At 44.8% G+C, this 23859-nt stretch overlaps 1 protein-coding gene across 1 annotated transcript; it reads right to left on the minus strand.

Moving 5' to 3' along the window:
* Positions 1-65: 65 nt before the first annotated feature.
* On the minus strand, positions 66-15708 carry LOC102516204 (1,25-dihydroxyvitamin D(3) 24-hydroxylase, mitochondrial). The gene is made up of 12 exons (XM_006186149.3): positions 15032-15708; positions 14630-14820; positions 13398-13491; positions 11471-11567; positions 9294-9385; positions 8566-8677; positions 7100-7245; positions 3870-4036; positions 2986-3064; positions 2310-2507; positions 2059-2212; positions 66-1498 (listed from the first exon to the last, which is right to left on the minus strand). Exons 1-11 carry the CDS (start codon positions 15287-15289, stop codon positions 2102-2104), a joined length of 1545 nt encoding a protein of 514 aa, XP_006186211.2. The 5' UTR covers positions 15290-15708; the 3' UTR covers positions 66-1498; positions 2059-2101.
* Positions 15709-23859: the final 8151 nt, after the last annotated feature.

Below are 23859 nucleotides of genomic sequence, written 5' to 3' on the forward strand. Positions count from 1 at the left end.
GTGAGACAAAGCTTGAATTTTTAAATTTGGTTGTAATAAATGCAATGAAGGGGAAACATCTCTCATATGTTTTAAAACTTTTATTCTTGCTTTTAGAGAATTCAAAGATACACAGATGAAATCTGACAACACATGTGGATATATAATTCTAAAAAAATTTCACAGCGGGGAGAAAGCATATACCTATTTTTAGTGATATGTACATTATTTGTTCAAATATAAAGATATAAATGTATACTTCTGAAATATTCTAAAAGATATAACCTAAAAAGGAAAATCTTTATCAAATATACAGAAATGTATCGTATGCTTTTAGGAAAAGTAGTAGTAAAAACATGTGCAAATAAACTATTATGTAAACACCATTTTAAAGAAAGTTTTATAAGTATTGCATAAATCTATATGTTTTCCATTTATGAAATCATGTTTTCCCAAGGAATTCACATCGCATAACATGGGTTATGTAGTTAATCTATAATGTATGCACACTTTACTAGTGACCCATTCTATAGTCGGGAAAATTAAGGCATGGAAAGCCACTGAATATGTTTAAATTGTGAACTTTAGAACATTGCCCTAAACCACAAGTCCTAAATCAAATACCATATACATATTTTTAAATGATGTAAGCAAATTGCCATTAGAACACAAGCACAAACAATTTGAAAACTGTCGGTCCATTCCTTAATGCCACAGACTAAATAGAGTCAAGGCCATAATTAAATAAAGAATTTCAGGATTTAACACAGTGATGCCTCAGTAAATCATCAAGGTATTCTTACATAGGAGGTTTTGACTTATTTAAAGTACTTCTTAAAATAGATGTTTTCTCTAATTTCCCAGTAGTGTTTCTATTTCAAAACAGGAAAAAAAAAACCAGTTTCATAGGGACCTGAAAACCTTAACCGACACTTAGTTTTGCTTACATTATTAAGCAAATATTTCCCCTAATATTATATTAAAAGCAGTTACAATAAATGGATTGTCAGCGTGACCCGGGGTCCCTGACAAGCTCGCTGTGGTATGTCTTTCACTGTGAAATGTAAACTTTTGAGAAGTCAAGGTTCAAGCGGTGACTCTGGTAAGGCAGGGCCAGAAACGTTTACTGACTAACTGGTAAGTGCCCAGCCTCCCCACCATGTCATGAAAAGACACAAGAAAGCACAGGAGGACGGAAAATTCTGTAAGTCAGGCGGCCCTGACCACAGTTCCGTGAGCCAAGCAGCACACCCTGCAGAGCGCCTTGTGTTCCGGCGCTCGATCCGTGCTCCCCGAGTTGGATACGGTCCTGATAAATGCCATCATCTGGGTAGGCAGGACAGCTTGTGGAACGGTCGGACAGAAGAAAGACTACAGACACCTGGGCTGAAACATTCTTCACGTGCTGTTTCACTCTCTGGCTTTTGACGTTTGTTTGCTTTCCGTTAATGCACAAGCCATAAGCATCGTTCTTGCAGGAGGGTAAAAATTGCTGCTCTTGGTCTTGCTAAAAAACAACCTGGAAAATAAAGTATACCCCGATGACGCATCAGAGAAGTATAATGAAACAAGAGGAATTATTAGCGAAAAATAAATGCTAAAACAAGTGCCCTGGGCTTTTAGCACAGGTGTGTTTCACCAAGATAACTGTACGCGCTGTCCTTGCTGAAGGATGGGTGTTTCAAAATTAAGCCAGAATTCCTTCATTATCCTACTTGATTCAACTCTGTTTGTTGGGATGATCAGAAATCAACAGATTGCCTAATGGTACCAGACACTTAGGGAGGAATTCACTGGGCCTCATTCAGAAGATATTTGCCAGCTGGTCCTTTATAGGCAAGTTTGCCCCCCACCCTGATATTTACATGCACTTATGGACCACTCAGTTGATGCCAGGCTCTGGGCTAGCTACTTTGTATTTGTATCAATTTTCTGGATGGATACGATTTTGGTCCCCATTTTACAAATGAGAAGAAGAAATGAAGGCAGAAAGGTTAACTAACTGCTAAGGTCATCCCATGAATCGGCAGTGAGCAGGGATTTCAACCCCGGACTGGCTGACTTCCAGGCTTGGCTCACCTCTTGGCCATTCTCCGCACCCCAGAAGCTCCCCTGAGGCCTCCTATCGCTGGCAGAGAGCGATGGGGAGCTGCCGGCTGGGCACCAGGATGCCCAAGTGAAGCATCTCCACAGGCTCATGGTCCGTGGCCACGATGTCGTATTTGTGGACGATCTGGAACACAGGAGCACAAAAAGGCAGAATTACCCCTCTTCTCCTGCCCTGAGGAATAGCCCAGAACACACCTGCAGAAACCCCAGCCGGGTCTTACCCAGCAGACAGCCAAGTGGAGCTGGAGCTCAGCCAGGCGGCGACCAATGCACATTCTTTTCCCAATGCCGAAAGGAAGATGGGCGAAAGGGTTGATGTTCTTCTTCGCCTGAAGCCATCGTTCGGGCCGAAACTGACTTGAATCTTCAAAATTTTCTTCATTGGATCCCAACACATGCGTATTTAGCATCAGCACTGTCTAAAAATACCCAGGAACACAAAGTGCTTAAACAGAAGAAAACATTTGAATAGCAAAATTTACAAGAGCCATCACCTTACAAATGTGAAAGTAGCCAACAAATTTATAATAATGATGGTTGCTAGCACATATCCAGTGCATGAAATGTGCCAGGTAATAAATGAAGGTCAAGAATCTCAATATTTTACTTCACATTCTCTTAGCAACCCTGGGAGGTGAGTTCTGTTATTATTCCCATTTTACAGATAAGAAAGCTGAGTTTCACAGAGATGACGGAACGCACTCAAGACTATACTTGAATCCGGGTTTCTCCGTCTCCGTAGCCATGATTCCTAATATTATTCTATGCAACATGTCAACCATATACTGCAATCAGCGTATTTCCAAAATGAACGCTCTCCCAGGAGAAATGTTTAGAGAGAGCTAATGGATATCTTTCAAAGCTCTGTAAGGCACACTCTGTCCAAGTTCTACTTACTCCTTTGGGTAAAGCGTATTCCCCCAGAACCACTGCCTTGTCAAGGGTCCGAGTTGTAAATGGCACACTTGGGGTAAGCCTGAAAAAATAAAGTCAGAGATGTAAAGGTGGGCACTGACCAAGCTCTAGCTCCAGGGAATGCAGATTCTGGTTAAAAAAAACTGCTGCCTAAGTTCTCAAAAAAGGAACACGATCTCAACCCTTCATAAAGAAATTCTATCCCTTTCTTCCCAGTATTTACACCTCTTGTTTTTTTATTCCTTATTGTGTTGGTGAAGACCCCCAGGACAAGGCTGCTTCATAGCTGTTAACAGTGGTTTTTCCCCTATTTCATTTTAGACTTCAAAAGGGTACGTTTCTGTGCTTCGCCCTTAAGCTTGCTGTTTGTTTCAGGTTTCTTCTATCTACCCTTCATGAAGCTAAAGCTATTTCCTTCTAATCCTCAAGTGCTGTGAGTTTTGCTTTCCAGAAAAAGAATTTTCAAAGGACACTTTATACAGAGGCTCAAAAACACAGACGTCTCTGCGTCTTATAATAATACGGTTCCTTGCTGAGTTTTCATCTCATGGCCTTCAATCACGCCCCTCATCTTAATCACTGCTTACAGCATCCGCTCGAGTATTATTATTACTGATTTAAAGGCAAGGACTCTGACTTACCAAGATTTAATAGAACTTGCCCAAATGATTTAGGAAATGAGTAATAGAGGCTTTTTTTTTCCAGTTTGATAAATGCTTATGACTCAACTATGGGAGATGTTTGTAGGGGGAGACCCCTGATTTTGTACTGATACTGTATCCAGGCAGCCTTGCCTTGCCTTGCCTTGCCTTGCCTCCCCTCCCCTCCCCTTCCCTTCCCTTCCCCGCTTAGGCACATGTTCTTACCTCATGGATTCTTTCAGACAGGCTTTTAAATACGGCATATTCCTCAAATCCTCTGCCCGTGGCATTTGGTTCTCAGGCAGTACACTCTGAATTTCCCTAAGAAGCTTTTGCTGCACGTGGGGATTACGGGATAGATTGTAGAGAATCCACATTAAGCTGTTTGCTGTCTGAAAGCCAAATGGACATACACTTGAGTTTTCTGCAAATCAACCACCTTAAAACCAGTATGAGCTCAACAAACGGTGGCGCCTACCACCTTGTTCTGTAAATATATTAGTGATGCTTTTTCCCATGTCCTTACTGGCTGTGCCTCAAGCAAAGACCATATATGAAAAGTCAGATTTAGTTTATAAAACACATCAATCATAGCTTATTTCCTGAGGGAATCGAGACAGAATGCTTTAAATAGTAGTTGCATCAGGACACAAAATATGGTTTGGCACAAAAATTGAATACAAATGAGGGCCTGTAAATCCAGTGAAATGAAAGTCAGATGGGCAATTGCATTAATATCAATTTCCAGGTTGTGGTGACGTTTTATTGTTTCACAAGATGTTACTATTGCGGGAAATTTGGTGAAGGATTCAAGGGGCCCTTGCTATTTTTTTCTTAGAACTGCATGTGAATCCATAATTATCTCAAACTTCAAAAAAAATTTTTTTAATTGTTTAATATAAAAAATTAATATGAAAATTGAGCAGAGAGAGAAGGCTGGAGCTCCCATGTGTGTTGCTAAGAAAAGTGGTGTTGTTTTTTTAAATTTTACAGTGCAAATGCACAAGAAACTGCATTGCTGGATTTTAAAAGAAAGTTGGTTTTTTTTCTTTGCAACACCCTAAGAAGTTACCACGAAAGTAGAAAGACATTATCTATACCCAGAGTTTCAGCCTCATGCAAAGAATCCTGATAGGAGGGAGCTAACATCAAAATAAGAAATTCTAGCATCAGGTTGAGTATTTCAAGGAACTAGCCACAATTTCTGACAAAGACTCATGGCCTTTTAAGTGGCATCCTTTATTCTCTTTCCAAAGGCAACGAGAGGAGAAAAAAATACTGGCAGCAAAAGCCCATGCAGCTTTTAGCTTCATCATATTCACCAACTGGTAGTCTTATACATTTGTTTTTTAGGCCTATTTTTGGTGAATTTAGGCCAAATATTCCCGTAAAAATGGTCATTGTGCCCTCTCTCTGCAGACATGAAGACGCTTTTGCTAAGTGCTATGTGCCACTCACATCAATGAGTCAAGTGCAGGACAATTTGGAGCCAATGGTATTTATTATTTTTGGAAGATGCCTCCAGGCAGCCTTCTTCATGTCGGAGGACTGGCAGCCTCCGCTGCAAATAAACTGTGGATGTCATTATTACAAGAGTCCAATTGACAAAACAGGAAGAGGGCGTAGCCACCAAATTAGATACACCTTCAAATTTCTCTGATTCTCCAAATGTGACTTTCAGCACAGCCAGGACAAAAAAAGAAACAGATTGAACCATATCAGTAGGTCCCTGACCGCAAGTACCAAATAGGGTTTCCAAAAGACAGATAACTGTAGCTTTCACCGAAGCCCTGCAAGGCAGCCCTGGCCTGTTGGCCTAACTGCAGGGGACTGGACAGAGGGTAAGTGGCCTGGGAAACCTCACGGGCACAAAGTATCCCCACTCGACCTCCATGGGGAGACCCATCTCAAAGCTGGCCTTCCTGCTTCTACTCTGTCTCCACTAGGTCCCCTCTCCATCCGCCAGCCAGAGCCCACTTTACAAATCATAGATTTGATCATGTTATTTCTTTGCTTAAAACATTCCAAGGGCTTTCTGTTACAAGTGTAATGAATCCAAATGCCTTCCTAAGGCTCCTGGTTAACAGGGCTCACTGACTTCTCCAGTGTCAACTCTGACCACAGAGGCTGGTTCTCCAGTCATCCCTGTTTCTGCCCCATGGCCTTTGCACTTGCTATTTCCTCAGTGTGGCTTACTTTTCCACCAAATCTGCCATTGGTTGACTCCTTCTCAGTGTCAGCTCCAGGATGACATCCTTAGAGAGGGACCACCTCCCCTACCTCTCTGTTACTTTACTCTGATGGCATCCTCCATGTCCTGAAGCACTCTCTGAAATGATCCTATTTCCTTGTTTGTTTTCATGTCTATTGTCTGTTCCCTATGACCACTCAAGTTCCAGGAGGGGAACTGGTTCATTGGTTCATCACGGTCTCTCGAGTACCCAGGACAATGCCTGGCACATAGCAGACCCTCGATAGATCCTGAAATCTTTCATTTACTAAACAAGCATTTATTGGGCACCTAGTATGTGCCAAGTGCTATTCTCCACCCTAGGAATACAGCAGGGGACAAAACCAAGTCATCATGGTCATGAAGTTAACATTCCAGTTGGAAAAAAAAGAAGAAGAATGGGTGAAGCTTAACTTTGAACACCCTAAGGAGCCTCTGAGGGTAAGGGATTTAATACGAAAATGAGTTGAAATAAGTTCCCACTTTTGATAGCCTTCTGGAGCATCCTCACTTTGTGTTCAGATCAGAAACACCACGGAAAGGGGGAAACATGAAACAGACACGACCTAGGACACACTCTTCTGAGAGATGATGGGTGAATGAGGGCTATTAATATCATCACTCCAATGACGGCTCAAAAAAATGAGCCAAAGAAAGTTGAGCTCACCTGACTCCTTGTCAGCGTTTGCGTTTGGAGTCTGGTGGGGTTGTGTACTTACTAGGGGTGTCAACGATACTGGGGACAGAATTTTGGTATTAAAATGAGCTGTTTCACTTAAATTGAAATCAAAGTTTTCCCGAATTCACTCTGTTGACAATTTTAAGCAGAAAAATAAATTATTGGACTAGCAAAACATATCCCAATATTTTTAGACTAAATGAAAACCACTGCTAGGCACTTGTGGGTAATATGGATAACCATCTAAAATATACCCAATTTTTAGAAGCCTGGATTGTCTACCTTGCTACTGTGTAGGATTTTACTGCCTCTGAATTCCTGTAGCAGCTTGCGTATTTGTCATGGCACTGATACCCTGCTCTGGAATTTTTCCATCATATGTTTAAGCACTGGGTATCCCCCACAGTCTCGTATGAGACTTTTTATTTTTGCTAAGCTAATGCTCAGTGAGTCCTTAGGGAATGGGCAAGTTGAATGACGGTAAGATTCATGAAAAGGATTTTACAGACGGTTGATAGAGCAAACTGAAATCGGACCACCCCTTACCGTCTCCACCGCAGCCAGCTGGAGCTCCGTCACGGCAGCGTACAGTTCTTTCTTTGAAAGCTGATTGTGGTGATAAATATCACACAGGAAATCCATGCTGGGCTGCTCCGCGTATTTCTCTAACCGGTTGTCGATACAAGATTTGACTGTTGGAGACAAAAGAAGGGGAGAGGAAGTCGGTTGGAAATTAGGATAGGGAAAAGAACAAAGGGAAGCTAGGGTCAAATTCTCCTTGCAGCATCCAAAGGGGCTTTGCAGGCAATCTGACGATTTGACAGTTTGTTAGATCAGCTCATACTGCCTCGTTCTTAGGTGGGCAAGGACTGATCCAGGCCCACGTGAACAGAGCTTCTCAAATATTCACGTGCACAAGAGTCACCTGGGCATCGTTTTAAAATGCAGATTCTGATTCAAGCATCTGAACCAGAACTTGGACCCAGATCTAAGCGTCTAGCTGAGATGGTCACTGACACTGGCAAAGTGGGATCTGGCTCCCAAATTTTGGCAGCAGAGGAGAGGGGAACCTCTCCCCCATTGCTAACACACACACACACACACACACACACACCATTCAGTGCCCACCCATGCGGACAATGATGGCAAACATTTCTGATGTTTGTAAAGTACATTCCAGGCATGTGTCTCTCTCACTTCAATCCATTATGCAAGCCCCTGCCACAATAGTAATAATAATGGTGATGAGAATGATGATGACAGTAAATGGGAGAGCAGTTAGAATTTGATTTTCAGGAGCCCTTCTGCCTGGCTTCACATTGGCTTTGCCATCACCTAGCATGTAATCTTGAGAAAGTTATTTAATTTCTCTGTGCCTCAATTCTGTCACTTGGGCCTCACAGAAGGACGCATCTTACAGGTTCTTTAAGAGAATTAAATGAGTCTCTGTGTGTGTGTGTGTGTGTGTGTGTGTGTGTATGTGTGTGTGTATGTGTACCCACAGAACAACGTGTAGCACCAGAGAGTCCCACCGTAACGTAGCAGAAATAGCTCTGATCTGTTGAGACGTTGTGCTATGCTAGGTTTTGTGTTATCTATATTAGACCTAAACACAGGTGCATTGAGGTATGTACTACTACAAATACTATTATTGTTGTTGTTGTTGTTTTAACCCATTTTAGAGACAAGACAACTGAGGATGAAAAAGCACATTTGGCCGAGCTGCCAAACCCAATGGCAAAGCTGGGACTTGAACCCAGGAATCTTTGAGTCCAGAGCTCTTGCTTTGAACCACACGTACTTCCCAAAGAAGATTACAGAAACCACCTCAGGCCTCTTCCTTCGACTTCCTCGGTACCAGGGCAATCCCCAGACCCATGGGTCTACAAAGGCCAGAAGAGTCAGGAGGAGCAACTCCACCAAAGGATGGGGTGCTGAGGCCAAGAGGATCATCCAGACCTTCGGGCAGCAGCTCCGGAGTCAGGGCTGCCGGGCACGTGGGGCCGGATTACCTGACTTGAATATGGTGTCCCAGGCCTGCGTGTGGGCCTGCCAGACCTTGGTGTTGAGGCTCTTATGTAGCTCGACCGGGGTGACCATCATCCTCCCGAACGTGCTCATCATCTGTGAGGAACACAGGTGCCTTTTCATTCCTGTTTCTCTTTCTCTCAAAGGCAATTTGCACTCTGCAAGGACAGCGTTCTAAACGCCCACACCCTTTACTGCCCCAAAGGCTGGAACTGCAGGGCCTCCCCGGGGTTCTCACTCCCACTCCCCAGTGATGTGTGAAAATCATCTTTGGGATGCTTTCCCACTGAATATATTTAATTTAAAATTTTGATCTTATGACCTAAATTAAAAAAAAAAAAAAAGAAAAGAAAGCTACGAATCTCATATCTACTTCAATTGCCAATAATTTCCAAACTTCAGCCATTCCTAAAACCAGTTTCACTGCGTCCACTGTATCCACATACAACCAGCAGACTGTATTTTGATCAACTGACCTTTAACTAGAATACCCACTTACACCTTGCCCAAATGATGATTTAATGTGCTTTTACATCACATGTGTGTACATGCACACACGTTCATGACAATACATCACCCACGTTAAAATGAACACTTAACTATTGCAATAAAACGCGGGAGGGTGCCACTCTTGGGAAGCACTGGGATCCACATTTGTTAAGTTCTGTAAGTGATTTATAAGAAAAACTGCTCTCCCCAGGGAGACACTTACTGTTTTGATGGCCATGATGAAGTTCAAAGCTTCATCCCCTGCGTTCTTCTGGAGGAGCCCGAATCGCTTCTCATACAGCACAAGGCAGATGCCTGTTATTTAACATAATCAACACGATTACCCATTCATAGCAACCCTGGGGTCTATGATTAGCTGGCCACTGAAGACTCGATTCTGTTTCACGAAAGTGAGGTCTTTTTTGAGAGCAGATGAGAGGCGAAGAGTCTGAGCGAAAGGGGCCTGATCAGGTTTTCCTCTCTTTCTGGAAACTGTCTCCAGGTCCGATGACTCATCCCCTATAGGACCTCCTGGTCAGAAAAGCCAGCTGTGACGATGCAGCCATTTTTATGCATGAACGAATCTCTCCTGTAATGTCTTGCTTTTCTCAGAGTTCACCCTTGAGATCATTAGACATTGTTAATGCCTACCCAGTTCTCACGTTCCTCCATTTCTTTCCTAAGAGAACCCTGATTTTATTGAGGTTGTCAATGTGTCAGTCCATAGGCAATAAATCAGGATTGAACTAAGACAGCCCTGCTCCCTGATTTCTCAGGCTTCTGCAAGAAGCCACACGACCCAGGTCTGGCCAATGAGACCCGAGGGAAACCCTTTTGCTTTCTTGATAAAGGGGAAGGAATAGCTGGCTTAGCTCTTCCCTTCTTGTTTTTGCCTGGAATGCAGACAGAGGTGAGGCCAGGAGGGGCAGTAACCATTCTGCAACCAGCCAGCTAGCTCAGGGTAGATGAGAAAGAAGATGGAACCGGCTTGGGTACCCTAGTGATATCACCGAGAGCCAGCTGGGGACTGTCTTCCTCAAGACTTCTCGTAAAGCTAGACAACAATTTTTAAACCACCATGGTCAGGTTTCCCTTGACTTGCAAAGAAATGCATCTGATACTCCTTAATCTGAGTATTTACAGTGGACAATTTCCAAAGCGTACTCTCTTTTGTCCTCTATAATCATTGTCTCCTTTGACTCTGCTCCTCTGTCCCTTAACACCTTCTGCCGGTTTCTTACTGGCACGGAGCTTTCTCATGTGCTAAGATGACTGTCCATAACTTTAAAGCCAGGTCAGTCTGACGGGGGAGACAGATCAGGGCAGAAGCCTCCATCCCGGGGTGCCCTCGCCAATCCGTCATGTCAGCAGCCAAGAGCAGTCCTTCCAGCGAACCGGACCAGGACACCTTCCTGCTGAAAGCGTGCTGCTGTTGCTCCCAGGGACTCTGGGCTCAAAGCCAAACGCCCGTCCCTGACTGATATGGATTGACACGGGCTGGCCGCTGCCTTTCTCCCAACCTCTGCCCTCGCCATCCTTGACCCTTGCAGTACATGCTCCAGCCATTCTGAACTCCTTTCTTTCCCCTCTGCATAATACTCTCTGTTCCTTCTGCCTGGAACGTTCTACCTTCTGAAGGCGAACCTGGCGAACTCCTACTCACCCCCAAGGCCTTGGCTGAGATGGCATCATCTTGAGAAGTGGCCCCTGACCAAGCTCGGCTGAGATGGCCATCTCTGATTAACCCCCAAGCTTGAACCTCCTCAGCTCCGCTTTGTTTGGAACCTTCCGTGGCTCAACATCTGACTCAAAGTAAAAGCTCTTGCGAGGACTTACAGGTGGTGGCTTAATCTTTATCAGCTCCTCTTTCCCCTCCCCCTGTAATCCACCCACGCTGGCATCCTCGAAATTCCTCGAAGGCATCCACCCCAGGGCATTTGCACTTCCTGTCTCCACTGTCCCAGCGGTCTTCCCACAGATACACCAAGGACTTGCTCCTTGCCTTCCTTTAGGCCTCACCTCAAATGTCTCCTTACCAAAGCAGAATTGCCTCATCTAGGAATCTATATTCTAGAACCCAAAATACATATTAAAATATGTTTACTTGGTGATTATCACCCCTACTAAAATCTGAGCTCCATGGGAGCAAAGATGTTGCCTATTTTGTTCACTGTCGTGTCCCTAGTACAGTGCCTGGCACCTAGCAGGCGTTCAACAAGTGTTTGTTGAATGACTACATAAACAACTGCATGTAAAGCGTCATTTAAGTGCCTGAAAGCATTAAGAAGGCTGCTGTGGGTCAGCAGTAGTACCTGATGACAGATGAGCTATTGACAGAGCCACGTTTGTCCTCAAAATCACTTGCAAAATCAAACCAACAAGTCGGTGAAGACAACTTACTTTCAAAGGACCATTTGTTCAGCTCGCTGTACAAGTCTTCAATGCGGCCCTTCTCATCACAGAGCTCATCTATTCTACTCATAAAATCAGCCAAGACCTGAAAAGAAAGAAATCCCAAAAGCCACACTTCAGTCATTGAAGGAAAACAAAAGTTCAAACCTCAGTAAGCTGGCTTCAGGTTTGGCTACCGTGTATATCCACTCACTGCTCATAATGTTATGCATTCTGAATCATCGCTAATTACAGATTCTCCTTGGGAGTTCGCCTTCTGCCCCAGCACCCTTGTCCTGGGCTATTTCCTGAGCAGCCTCCCCGAAGCTTAAGTTTCAGCTTTTGATCTAAATTTAAGCGGAGAAAAACATTTCTTCTAATCAAAATGGAGAATAAATCACGAAGGTGGAATCAGCCAGCTGTTCCCGTTGGCACAATGGCTCCAGGACTCTTGCTCTCCTGAGGTCTGCCACTTCCGCAGCTGGGCGAGCGAACCTCTCTTTACTGGTTGGTATTGTGCTAAGCGTGTTGAATTTAGATCCAGCAAATCTGTAAATTCTGGGCGCAGCTAAACCTCCCTGTCATTGTGGGGCAAGTCGTGAAAGGCCTATAGACGCTGGTTTCCACAGTCAGAGTTTTAGGTGACTAATGCTTTGCATTTAATGAGGCTTGTATGCAACCAAGCGCTGTACACAGTGTGTTACCTTAGCTGGTCCTCAAAACAACCTCGTGAGGTAGGAAGGACTGCCAGTATTCCCATTTCCTCGGTAACAGATGAGAAAGCTGAGGCTGAGAGAGTGGCTAAGGCACTCTCCCTCGGACACATAGCTGATCAGCGGCCGTGCTGGGGTCTGAAATAGGGTGTATGTGACTGCAAAGCCCACGGATGTAACTAAGGGGCATGTTTAGTTTGCTCACATAGCTCATTAAAAAGCGCTTTGAATTGGTTATCAAAAAAACCCTAGAGATGTCACATGAACATCTGGGTTTTCCTCTTGTTATCAAAAAATAATAGTAATGACTAGATCTGGTGACCCTGGGTCTACATTTCCATGTGTAGGCATTTGCCAGAGCTGGGGCAGCTGTCCCCTCTAGAAAGGTCATGCACTATTCTGTTTGCTAAAATCCCTGCTGGATCTGCCTTATACACTTGTATTAATCAGGTGGCCCCTGGAAGCTAATGAATTTTGCAATCTTTCACCTATACCATCTTATATGGGTTCAGTTCAAAATAAACACTCAGAGTAAACTGGAGTAAAAATAGATCACTGTATGCTTTAATCTCTCCCCACTTGGCCCCCTGTTGGCTAAAGGATAATGCCGCATTACCTTAGCGTGGCACAAAAACTTTATCAAGACTGGCCCTCTGCCCAACATCATTTCAGAGAGAGCGTCACTTCAGCTGCACTGAATGTACTGTTCTCTGAACACACCATCTCATGCCACCATATTTTCAGGAGGCCATTCTCTCTGCCTGAATACTTTCTCTCCCTTCTCTGGTTTGCAGACTCCTAGTCATCCTGCAAAACCCAGTTCAAATGTCGCTACCTAGGAATTTTATGGCATTATCTCATTTAATCCTCACAGTAAACCTATGGAGTGGGAATTGTTACTCTCAGTTTATAGAATGGGAAACTGAGGATGTTAAATCGTACAGTCAGGTTACATAATTAGGGGGTATGTCAAAGTCTATGCTCCAAAAAAAAAAAAAAAGTCTATGCTCCTAACTGCTCCCTCATGGAGATACTACTTTAAAAGACAGGGAGGAATAAGGGTTTGGGGGGGAGGATGTGGAGAGGAATGAGGAGAAAAGGAGACCCCTGAATCATCCCAATTGCCTGCTTTTTCTTGTACACTTTTAGCTGCGACCTGAGGCTCCATTAACATCCCCCCCCATTCCCAAGGGAACCAGAAAGGCTAACTCCAGCCTGCAAACCTCATTGATTTTGTTGTCCAGCTTCATGACTTCCACTGGTTTCATTAGTTTCTTTTGAAAGGCACTCCTGACCCTCTGCCAGTCTTCTCCTTCCCTGGGAGAGAAGCAGAATTTAGAGCAAATTGAAAGGAAAAGAACAAAGAAGCAAAGATACTTCTAGCTCTGCAATTGCTTGAACTATATAATCAAATGAATGAATAATCGTGCCAAGAAATAGCCAGAGAATATTTGCATTGGAACATTTGGGAACATGAATAAGCACCTTTCCTCTGGGCCAAAGATGGCGCCTGAAAGATGAAGTCCAGATAATTCAGGTTCAGGGCTTTTGAGGTGCTCTTGCTGGGGTTGAACTGGGAGGCCAGTGGCCTCAGTTCCCAGCAGTAAGAGTGGGCACCTGAACATCCCCCTCACCAGCAACCCTGACCTATTTGAGGAAAAATCTTGTCTTCTTTCAACCCATTAAAGACACATTCACAGAACACCTCAAATTTAGAATTTTGCCATTGGCTTCAAATAACACACAGAGATTCACTGTTCTCATCAGGAACCCTTTTGCACTTGCCCTAAGGCTGACCACGCAGCGTGTGATGCTCCATGCATTAATACTTTTTTTTTTAAATTCCAATAATGATATCCTGAAAAATATAACTACTAGGCATTATAATTTGGGGGTAAAAAGAGTGCTAACTTGTTAAATAGTAACAATGTTAAAGCCGAGGAATGATACCACATTATAGCATTTCTCTCTCTCAAACGCAACCTCCTCATCCCAGCTTTCCAAGTAGATCTAGGTCCTAACCTCCCAGTCCCCTTTAGAAAGGTCATTGCCAAAAGCAAAAGGAGCTAATTTCTGGAGTTTGAGCTTCCAAGAACGGGTGGTGGTCACAGAGAATTTTAAGGGATAATTTGTTTGTATAACACGTTTTCCTGGCACTTTAGCTTGGCAATCTCATCCTGCCCAAAAGTCTGAACACCACAATTTGTAAAACATTTGTTCGGCGTTTCTTTGACGGAAAGGCCTGGCCCAGCCCAGTCCCCGGAGAGAAAACAGGTATTGGATGCGCAGTACAGCTGCGCCGCCCCCCACTCTGGTCCACGCCAGAGCCCGTGACGGCACCAGGTAGGGGCTTCCGCGTTCACCCTGCATTAGAAGGACCCAACCTCAGGGAACCCTAATTCCCGCCCCTTCCCAGTTTCCAGCCACCGGCCCCCATCCTGCCTCCCGGACTCACAGGATCAGCAGCCCGTAGCCCTCCGCGCGGTAGTCGCGGTAGGCCTTCCACGGCTTGATTTCCAGCCGCTGCGGGTACGCGCTCTCTGCGCGGTACAGCGCTTCCAACAGGCACGGCGAGCCCAGGTGCACCGAGTCGAAGGAACCCAACTTCATGCGGAAAATCTTGCCATACTTCTTGTGGTACTCCGCCTGCAGCCGGCGGGCAGGGTGCCAGATCAGCGCGCACTCCCTGCAGCCCAAGAGCGCTTCTCTTGCCTCCCGCCTCCTTCCTCCTGGGGACCGGGGACCGCGGCAGCGGGGACACCCAAGCGCCCGGTGCTCCCAGATCGCGCACCTCAGGGAGGGTTTAGAGCGCAGGGCTGGGAAGGGAGAGGGAATTGGGATGAGGCGAGGCATTTACCAGTGTGTCGTGCTGTTTCTTGAGTCCCCCTTTCCAGAGAATTTCCAGGAGGCTGCCCAGCAGTGGCCACTTGGTGGGACCGGGGAGAGCTGCCGCGTCCTGCGCCTCGCCACGTTCCGTCATGGGACAGAGGGGCACCTCCCGCGGCCGAGGCGGCGCGCACGCGGTGGATGTCACGGGTCTAGGGGGCTGCCCCGGGCTGCGCAGCTGCTGCAGGAAGGCGGCAAGGGAGCGGCTCTTGCTGATGGAGGAGCTCATGGCAGCGGGAGAGACCCGGCGCGTGGGAATGTGCGGGGACTGGGAAGCGCGAGGTTGTCAAAGAGGCTTGGGTGGGTTTTGGAGGCTTGATGATTGTAGGAAGGAGAGGCAAAGAGGAGCAACAGATGTGATGGAGCGGGCAGAGGAGAGACAGAGAGGACCTCGGCGAGGATGCTTGACGCGGTACTTCGCGACCGGCTCAGTGAGCGGATGCCTGCCGAGCTCTGGCCGCAGGGGCTGGAGGAGCGCAGCCGGGAGTTGGATGTCTCTCGGAAGAAAGGAAGGGATGTGGGTCCGCCTGTTGGTCTGCGGGTCTGACTTCCAGATCTGGAGCCGTGAAGTGGAAGTGTCAAGGAGGACAGAAGAGATGCTGGCGCTGAGCCTTCCTCCTGTCCTTCTCCAAGCTCCATGGCCGGGGACCATGTATTTATGGAGACAGGGCAGGCCCTGAGTGGCCAATGAGCACGCTAAGTGGGGCAGAGTGGGTTGCGGCTAAGGGACGCGGGACCCGGGTGGGGTGGGGTGGGAGTGGAAATAGGATGGAGTCAGCGAGGTGAGCGAGGGCGCCCGGGCCTCGGGTGACCGGTGCGCCGCTCTCCGGGCGGGAACGCCGCGGACTCCACCCCGGAGATAACCCCCGGGGAGGGCACCCTCGCCGGAGTTCACCGGGTGTGCGCCGAGCGCGCCTCCCCGCCCTCCCCCGGCGGGCAGGAGCGGGCAGTGGCGGCCGCGGCTGCAGCCCCGCGCTTGCACAATCGCCTGCGGGGCGGGCGAGGTCTCCGAGTGCGGCCCCGGGACGGATGCCGGCGCCAGCCGGGGGCCCGAGAGCCCGCGCGCCTCCCGGAGCCAGTTTTTGCCAGCCTGGACGGAACTGCTTTTTGCTGGAAGGCTGGCTTTCTGCACCTCCCAAGGTGGGGAGGGTTTGAGACTTAGTGAAAGGCCGCCAAAGAGAAGATTAACCTGGGGATCGCGTCTTAACTTGGGCAAGGACCTGAGTTTGGGGAATTTCCTCTCTAGCTGCTCCATTTGGTTTTTTTTTTTTATTCCTTTATTAATGAACGAATGCAGGTAAAGCGCCTACTGAATTGTTCACAGTCAGCACTCCTCCTGGTTGTTGTTACCTCTTTGGATAGTTGTGAAATGAGCGGCTCAAGCACAGCTTGCAGTCGAGCCCGGGCCTCCTCTCCCCCTTCCACCTGCGCCCTCCCTCTTTCTGGACACCGACCACCTTGTGCAAAAGATACGCATCTGCAGCTTCGAAACGCGGCCCCCACCCACTCCTGCAAAGTCCATCTTAAGCAAGCGCGGAAACACGCATTGTACACGCATGCACACTTCCCAGAGTCCCCCTGGCTGGCAAGACTAGACCTCTCTGAGGAAGAGAAGCCGGAGATTTTTGCCGATTGTTTGGAAGTGGTTCGTGTTCTTTTGTTTTGATCCAATACAAAAACCCCCGCCAGCCAGGGAGGAGGTGAGGGACGTTCTGTTTCCCCCCAGGGCTTTTCAGTCACGTGACTGCGTTCTTCTATAAATTTTTTGACCCTAATGTTAACAAAACAAATCCTTCCCTGGTTAAGTTATTGTAAACTTTTAGTTTGTTTCTTGAAAACCTTTTGCAGTCCGACTTGAGCATGAACTCTGTTTTTTTGGATGTATCTTGAGTAAAGAATTATATCTATTTATGTAGACACCTCTATATACAATACATAGTATATATTATGTAGCACATGCCATAGATTATATACTATATGTAATGTGCACTATACCGAATACACCATGTGTTACATAGTATACAAATATAAGCTTTCTAGGGCTATGATAAGCCAGGCACTGAGCAAGACATTTACATAGACTTTCTCATTTCAGCACAATGACAAAAAAAAAAGTAGAAATTTAGAGGGTTATATAATTTGCCCTATGTCACAGACCTCATAGGACTCGTGGGAGTCAGACCCAGATTTTCCAGTTTTAGCCTTTGCTATGTACATCCATGCATCATGCTATATTACATGACCTTTTCTTAAACCAGGAGTATCTCAGAATATTGGAAATATTCCTTAAATGGGAATATCTCCAAAAGGGAGGTGGGCAGGAACAGTATGCATGGGGCTGTGGATACAATGTTTTATGTGCTAATGGTGGCAAAAAAATAATAATAAAACAAACAAACAAACAAACAAAGAATAAATGGTCCCAAATAGAAGATCCATTCCGTTCACTCCTGTGTGCCTTGCTTCTGGCGCATGGTGCTTGGCGCATGGTGCTTGTCACATCGTAAATGCTCAAGAAATGCCAAGTACTTTTGTTATGTCAGCTATTGAGTTGTTCCCCTCACCTTGTTTTCTCTTTTCTTTCTCTCTCTGTGGGTGTGCTTAAGCAGAAAATTTCAGATTTGCTAGATTTTCATATGAGCTTAGCATCATGTTGCTTTATAAACTCCAAGTGGATACTTATAAGTGCAGACAATCACTGTCTCATTTTAGCCAGCAAGAAAATTCCTCTTTCGGGGAAATTGCCTTCTCATGACCAGTGGAGAAATAATTTGTATACTGGATTGCAGAGAGGAAAACAGTACTGGTTCTTAGAAACCTGGTTAACATCAACACATACCCATCCTTGATGAGGTGCAGCTAAATTCAAAATGACTATGCCAAGCCCTGTCCCAGAAACTCACTCTTCCTCACTTGGCCCTCCTCCCTCACTCATTACTTTGTCCCGGTGAGTCATCTCGACAGGCATCCTGCTGCGACTCACTAATGAGAGATCTTGCAGCGCCTCATAAATGCCCAGCATCATTACTGAGACGGGCCCAGGCCCTCTGTTTTCTTCTGGGAAATCTTACCAAGTCCTGAAAGGATAATTACACTCCAGCCCGCGCACCAAGCAACTGCAGATGACAAAGTGTGTGTGTGTGTGTGCATGTGTGTGTGCGTGTGTGAGCTTGTGTGATGAGGGCGAGGTGGCGGATTCTGAGGAAGGCAGTGGCTGAGTTCTCTGTACTGAAAAACACACAACCCTCGAATGTATCAGATGGTAATACATCGATTTGTGCTTCAAAGCTTTGGCTAAACTTGCGTGAGTCCTAGATCTACCTTCTGATTGTGGAACCTTCAGACAGAGGACTTACTTTCCACATCGGTCAAATGCACAGTGTTTAAAACCAACCTCACAGCAAAGATCACGTCTCATGGAAAAAGTAATAATAAAATAGCCAATGTCATGGGGTTACTCAAAAACAATCCATCTACAGTTCTTAGCACAGTCAAATGCTCAGTAAATATTACTTACAATGTTACTGATTTGTATGTCTTAGTTTTTGCAAACTATGTACAGGAGAGGCAACATAGATGCCTCAAATTATTATACCTAGTGTTCAACTTAATGTTGTAATCTTGACTCAGGAAACTGCATAACTGAATGAAGCCAACGGAAGACCAGCAAAGAAATGCTGGGGAATTCAAAACCCAGCTCAGCCCCTTGATAGCCAGGTCAACCAGGGATGATTTCCTTTTACCTCTGTAAGCCTCACGTCCTCATCTCGAAGTGCTGTAATGAGTACCCACCGAGTAGGGTTTTTCTGAGGATGACAAAGCACTGAACGTCCCTGACATAGACTAAAGTCTCTAAAATGTTTATTGTTAACATTATTAAGAATTAACAGGGATTGGGCTCTCAAATAATGGTCATAATCTCTATTACATTTATGTGGGTTCTCTGCGTAATTAGGCAAAAACATTCTTGAAATTACAGACATCGTCTCCTTGTTTTTGTCCCTCCTAGAGCATATGACACAGTGGTGGCAACCTTGGCTAACATCCAATAAGCACATAATAGGCAATTGATTATTGACAATTTCCTCATTGCTGGATAAAAAGAGAAAGGTTTGTATCAATACAGTCTTTGTTTTCTGAGGAAGAAGTTGTTGGTAAATCCTGGAGGGTTTTTTCTCAGCGTCATATAGGAAGCAATTCTATATCACAAAAATAATAGCTTGGAGTACAGCCAGGGTTTCATCACACACTAGCTGTGTGGCCTCAGGTGAGTTATTTAACCTCTCTGAGACTACTTTCTTCATTCATGAAACTGGGGTTTACCTAAGGCTCAGGAAGGTTAAGATGAGGATTTGAAATATCAGGTGAAACACAATCAACCATTGCCTTCACAAGCATCTGTTTGGCCTCTGAATGCTTGATGATTTCTGAGTAGAATTCAGCCCTGTTGGTAAATTAAAGTTATACTCTGAAAAAATATATATCTTAAAGCCTCCAACATGCAGTTACATGGGGAGAACTTTTGTAAAGTTTCATCATTATAAGAGAAGCTCCATTTCTAAGGAGGTGAAAAACACAGGGTACACACTCAGGTTTATGAGTCATTTTACTCTCACTACAAATTAGAATTTATTGATGATCTACTACGTGTGTGTGTTAGGTATTTTGTATCTCTACCCACATAATATGTCAGTTCTAAGTATTACTTCCCACTTTGTGTGAGTAAATTTGTTTCTTACAGAGTTTAAGTCAGACCTGAGTTTGAATCTACCTTGCTACATATGCCATATTTTACCAAGTAAATTCACCTTGTCCTCATCTGTTAAATGGGGATAATAGTGGCTTTTATATATTATTATAACATTGTAGTTTTATGTTGTAACTTGAGTTCTAGATTGCTTCAGGAGGCCAAGTCCCTGAGGGCAGGAAGACTGTCTTGTTCTCTGCTGTATTCTCAGTACCTGTAACTATGCTTGGACCAAACTATGCTCAATAAATACTGTTTCAATAACATGTTGCAAAATTACAAAGATCAAACACCTTACAGGTCTCAGGTGGATGATTTGGTGGATTCTGTGGTTCTAGTGAAACACAGTTGCTGTGTTTCATTACAAACCATATATATATAGGGACATTTTATTTTGTTGTTTCTTTTTTCAAAATGGAGAAATTGGGATCTGTGTGGAGAAGATGTGCCCTCTTTAAAGTAATAAAGCATCTCCACATGAAAATGGAGGAAATCAATTAGAGGAGTTAGTATTTCGAACAGTACTTTTTACATGGTAAATACTCAGTAAATATTAGTTATCTTATTATTAATATTATTTTTAATTTTGGAAGAGCTAAATATAACTGGCTGATCCGGAATCAAGTTAAGCTGGCTAATAAAAAAAATCCATTGATTTTGAAAAATTCCATTGGTACCACATATATTTCATAATTCACTTTTAAAATTACATCACCACATAGATACCCATTCTCTGCTGTCTTGCATGATATAACTTGGCTAATTCCATCAGGGTGAAAATTGGGGAAATTCCATGACAAGATTATTATTGCAAATTATTCTCTGCCCAAAGTACATTCTGTTACGCTCCTGTTTGTCAAGAGCCTGTCTTGACATATCTTATTATGGCTGTGGACTTGGATGAAGGGTTATCGAGCTCTGACTGTGTTTTGCCAGCGCTTTAATGTGAACCACCAAGTGTGTACTTCCATAAGGGACTGGCACCTTAAAGGGAGACGATAGAAAGTATCTCCGTCATCAGGGCGAGTAAACTGCAGGGAGAAGGAAAGTGGATACCTAGGTATTTGACAATATTCATGAGCCGGGCCAAGAGAGCAATTCTAAAGAAAATTCTAGAAGAGTCCTTTTATCTTTGGGAGAAAAAGTGTTTAGCTAGCAGGGTATTTAAGCAGACTTTGTGTGGCACAAATGTCAAATAGCCCTCACCTTTTACATCTTATTACCTGATTTTCCCCCCAGCAGAGCTCAGCTATGCAGCCTCCTGTGTTGTAGTTCTTGGCGAAATCCAGTGACGATGTTTGCAGCAGGGAGGAGGAGGGCAATCAAAGTCCAATCCCGCTGAAACTGGGAAGAGTAATTTGGGATCTTGTATGTCTACATGAACACTCAGATTCCTCCAAAAGAATGGGCTTTTCCATTAAAAAATAATTTAATGTACATTTCCAGGGGTCTCTTGATTTGTTTTTTTATGCTACCCAGGTAGAATGGAATTCTTTGGAAGGGGAGTCATTCAACAGATGGTTACTGAGTACCTACAATTCTTGGCACCATTCTTGGCCCTGGAGATACGATAATGAATGACACAGACAGACTCCGACTTCTTGGAGCTCACACTCTACTGGGGGAGATGGATTACACATGTAATCAAAGAAACAGTACAATTTCAGATCGACATAAGACGGGGGATGGAATGGGGGTATGAATGGTTACCGTGCTTCGGCTGTCTGTCAAGGCCCTTCTAAAGGACCTGACATTTGAGAAGTAGTTGGCCTCATTAAGACCTGGAGGACCAGGGACAGGGGCTCATTAGCTTGACAGCTAACAGCTTAAGGAGCCCTGCACAGAGAATCACACAAAGAATCCTCATCAGAAACACAGAGATGTTTTATTCACCCTAAAGACAAAGGGACAGTATTCCCTACTTTTGTCTCTAAACCTAATTATCAAATGGTTCCTGGTTGCCATGCTCTGGTGTTACAGAGGCGTTTTTATTATTCCAAGTTGTTTAAAATACAAGCTGCTTAAAATAAGAATTAAACTGAATAATGCTATGAGGACTACCTTGCATATATTCACCAGTTCACAGGTGGAACCGGCTTCTTCTGGGGATCACACATTTTCATTAGCATCGGAAGGGAGTGAACTTCAGTCAATTTCTCAGGTCCCCAGATGCTCCACATAGAAGTTACTTGCGAGTCATCTGATCCACCAAACACTGCAGAAAATACTCTTGGGCACAAAGTTTAAAGGCATGGGGCCCCTTAGAAATCTAATTGTTCTGAAGGTGTGTTTAAAATAAAACAAAACAGAGCTAAGGATCAGAAAGATGAACTTTGGTTGGTTTGGCCTGCCCAGCCTCCAGGCTGTTTTCTGGCTTCTGTTGGGGGCATTGCCTCTCCCACCGGCACTCTGCATGGTTCTATGGGTTCATCTCTTCCTCCAAGGGAAGGCCCATGACTTCAAGGGAGACATGTCAATTCTGGAAGCTTTAGAAAAGGAGGAAGGTATTAAACACGCATTGATTAAAATGATCAAGGGTTAGGAAGAGCTTGGAAAGAAACTGGAGATAGAGGTGAATAGGCAGAGAAATTATCTGGGGTTACACTCTGGAGAGCAGAAACAGCACAGGAGAAAAATCATTATAAAAGTAACAATGGCGTCTTGGATGGAGTGGCTTTTTTGGCAGTGTTAGGCCAGTCTGTTAAGGGGGATGTCTCCCTCACCCCACAGGTCTGGGCCCTTGGCAGGCTCCATGGTGCAGCAGGACGATGGGTTCTGGCCATAGACTGGCCAGGAGGGGTGGACAGTTGACCCAAGTGGCCATTTGGAGTCTTACTCTGAAGCATTGATTGGGGATTTTGGAAACAGCTAAACATATCACATCAGTGCAAACTTGTCTCTTGACCAGGAATTATGGGGAGACCATCTTATGCCCCCACATAACTGAAACAGAAGAGGAGGAGGTTTTTAGAGATAAGGGAAGGTGAAATTGCTGAGCAGAGAGAAGTGAAGCGAGGGCCCTGCCGGCCTGACAGTTCCCACTGGCAGGCCTGAGACCAAACTTGTGGATTTGGTCGCAAGTTAGAATCTTTTAGTTACAAGCAGCAGAACTGGACAGGGGCTTGCAAAAGTGTGGCTGGATGGCCAAGCCTGGGGTGTGGACAGATTCCAAAACGGAAGCCCACTGCTAAAGCATCGTCAATACCAGCATGGCAGGACCCAGCGACCCAGACTGTACTCAGCTGGTATCGTCTGAACGCCCCCAGGCTATCTGAATAGCATTCTTGCTTTCAAATTCTCAAGCCTCCATTCGCTCCGGCATTTTTGTTTCTCAAGCAGCTGTGTGGGTCACAGATTTTCATCCCTCTCTCGGGCACCCAAGATCGTTCACAAAAGTCATCCTGGTTCTCATTCAGAATAAATGATGTTCTGCATTTGGATACTAACCTCGCAGACTTTACCTCCCATGAGTCGACTCCAAACCTCTTAGCCAAGACAGAGGAGATAACTAAGTGGAGGAGGGTTTATGATGGGTAAGCATTTTCCTTTAAAACGGTCTCGGCTAAGCGTCCTTGTTTTGTTCTAGGTAACTTGGAAGCTTTTGAAACTGGTTTATGTTGCCCAGGAGAACAATGTTATCTCAGTGTGTGGGTCCAAGGAGGCAGCTCCTTTCTGGCGTGAAGGGCATTTGTCCCACAGCAGCAGGCAGTATGCTGCTTCAGTATGTGACCATTGATTTTGGAAGAAAGTTTACGTGGGATTCAGAAAAAGAATGAAAGCTTTAGCAGCTCATTCCTGGCAGTTCAGAAATGCAACAGAATTCAAAACAAACAATCATAACATCCAGGAAAAAAATAGTGAAATTGTTTTAAAAAGGAAACTTTTAAGTATAATATACATACAAAAAAGGAATCCCTTTTGAAAAGTAAAAAAAAAAAAAAAAATCCACTCCTTAATCATGAACTGCCTTCAGTATAAAGCCTTATACTTTTACATATGAAATTAGAGGTTTTTAAATGAAATGTACCTTCCGATTCCATTTTTATTCTTTT

The sequence above is a fragment of the Camelus ferus genome, chromosome 19 (genome assembly GCF_009834535.1).
Source record: "Camelus ferus isolate YT-003-E chromosome 19, BCGSAC_Cfer_1.0, whole genome shotgun sequence".
Classification (NCBI taxonomy): domain Eukaryota; kingdom Metazoa; phylum Chordata; class Mammalia; order Artiodactyla; family Camelidae; genus Camelus; species Camelus ferus.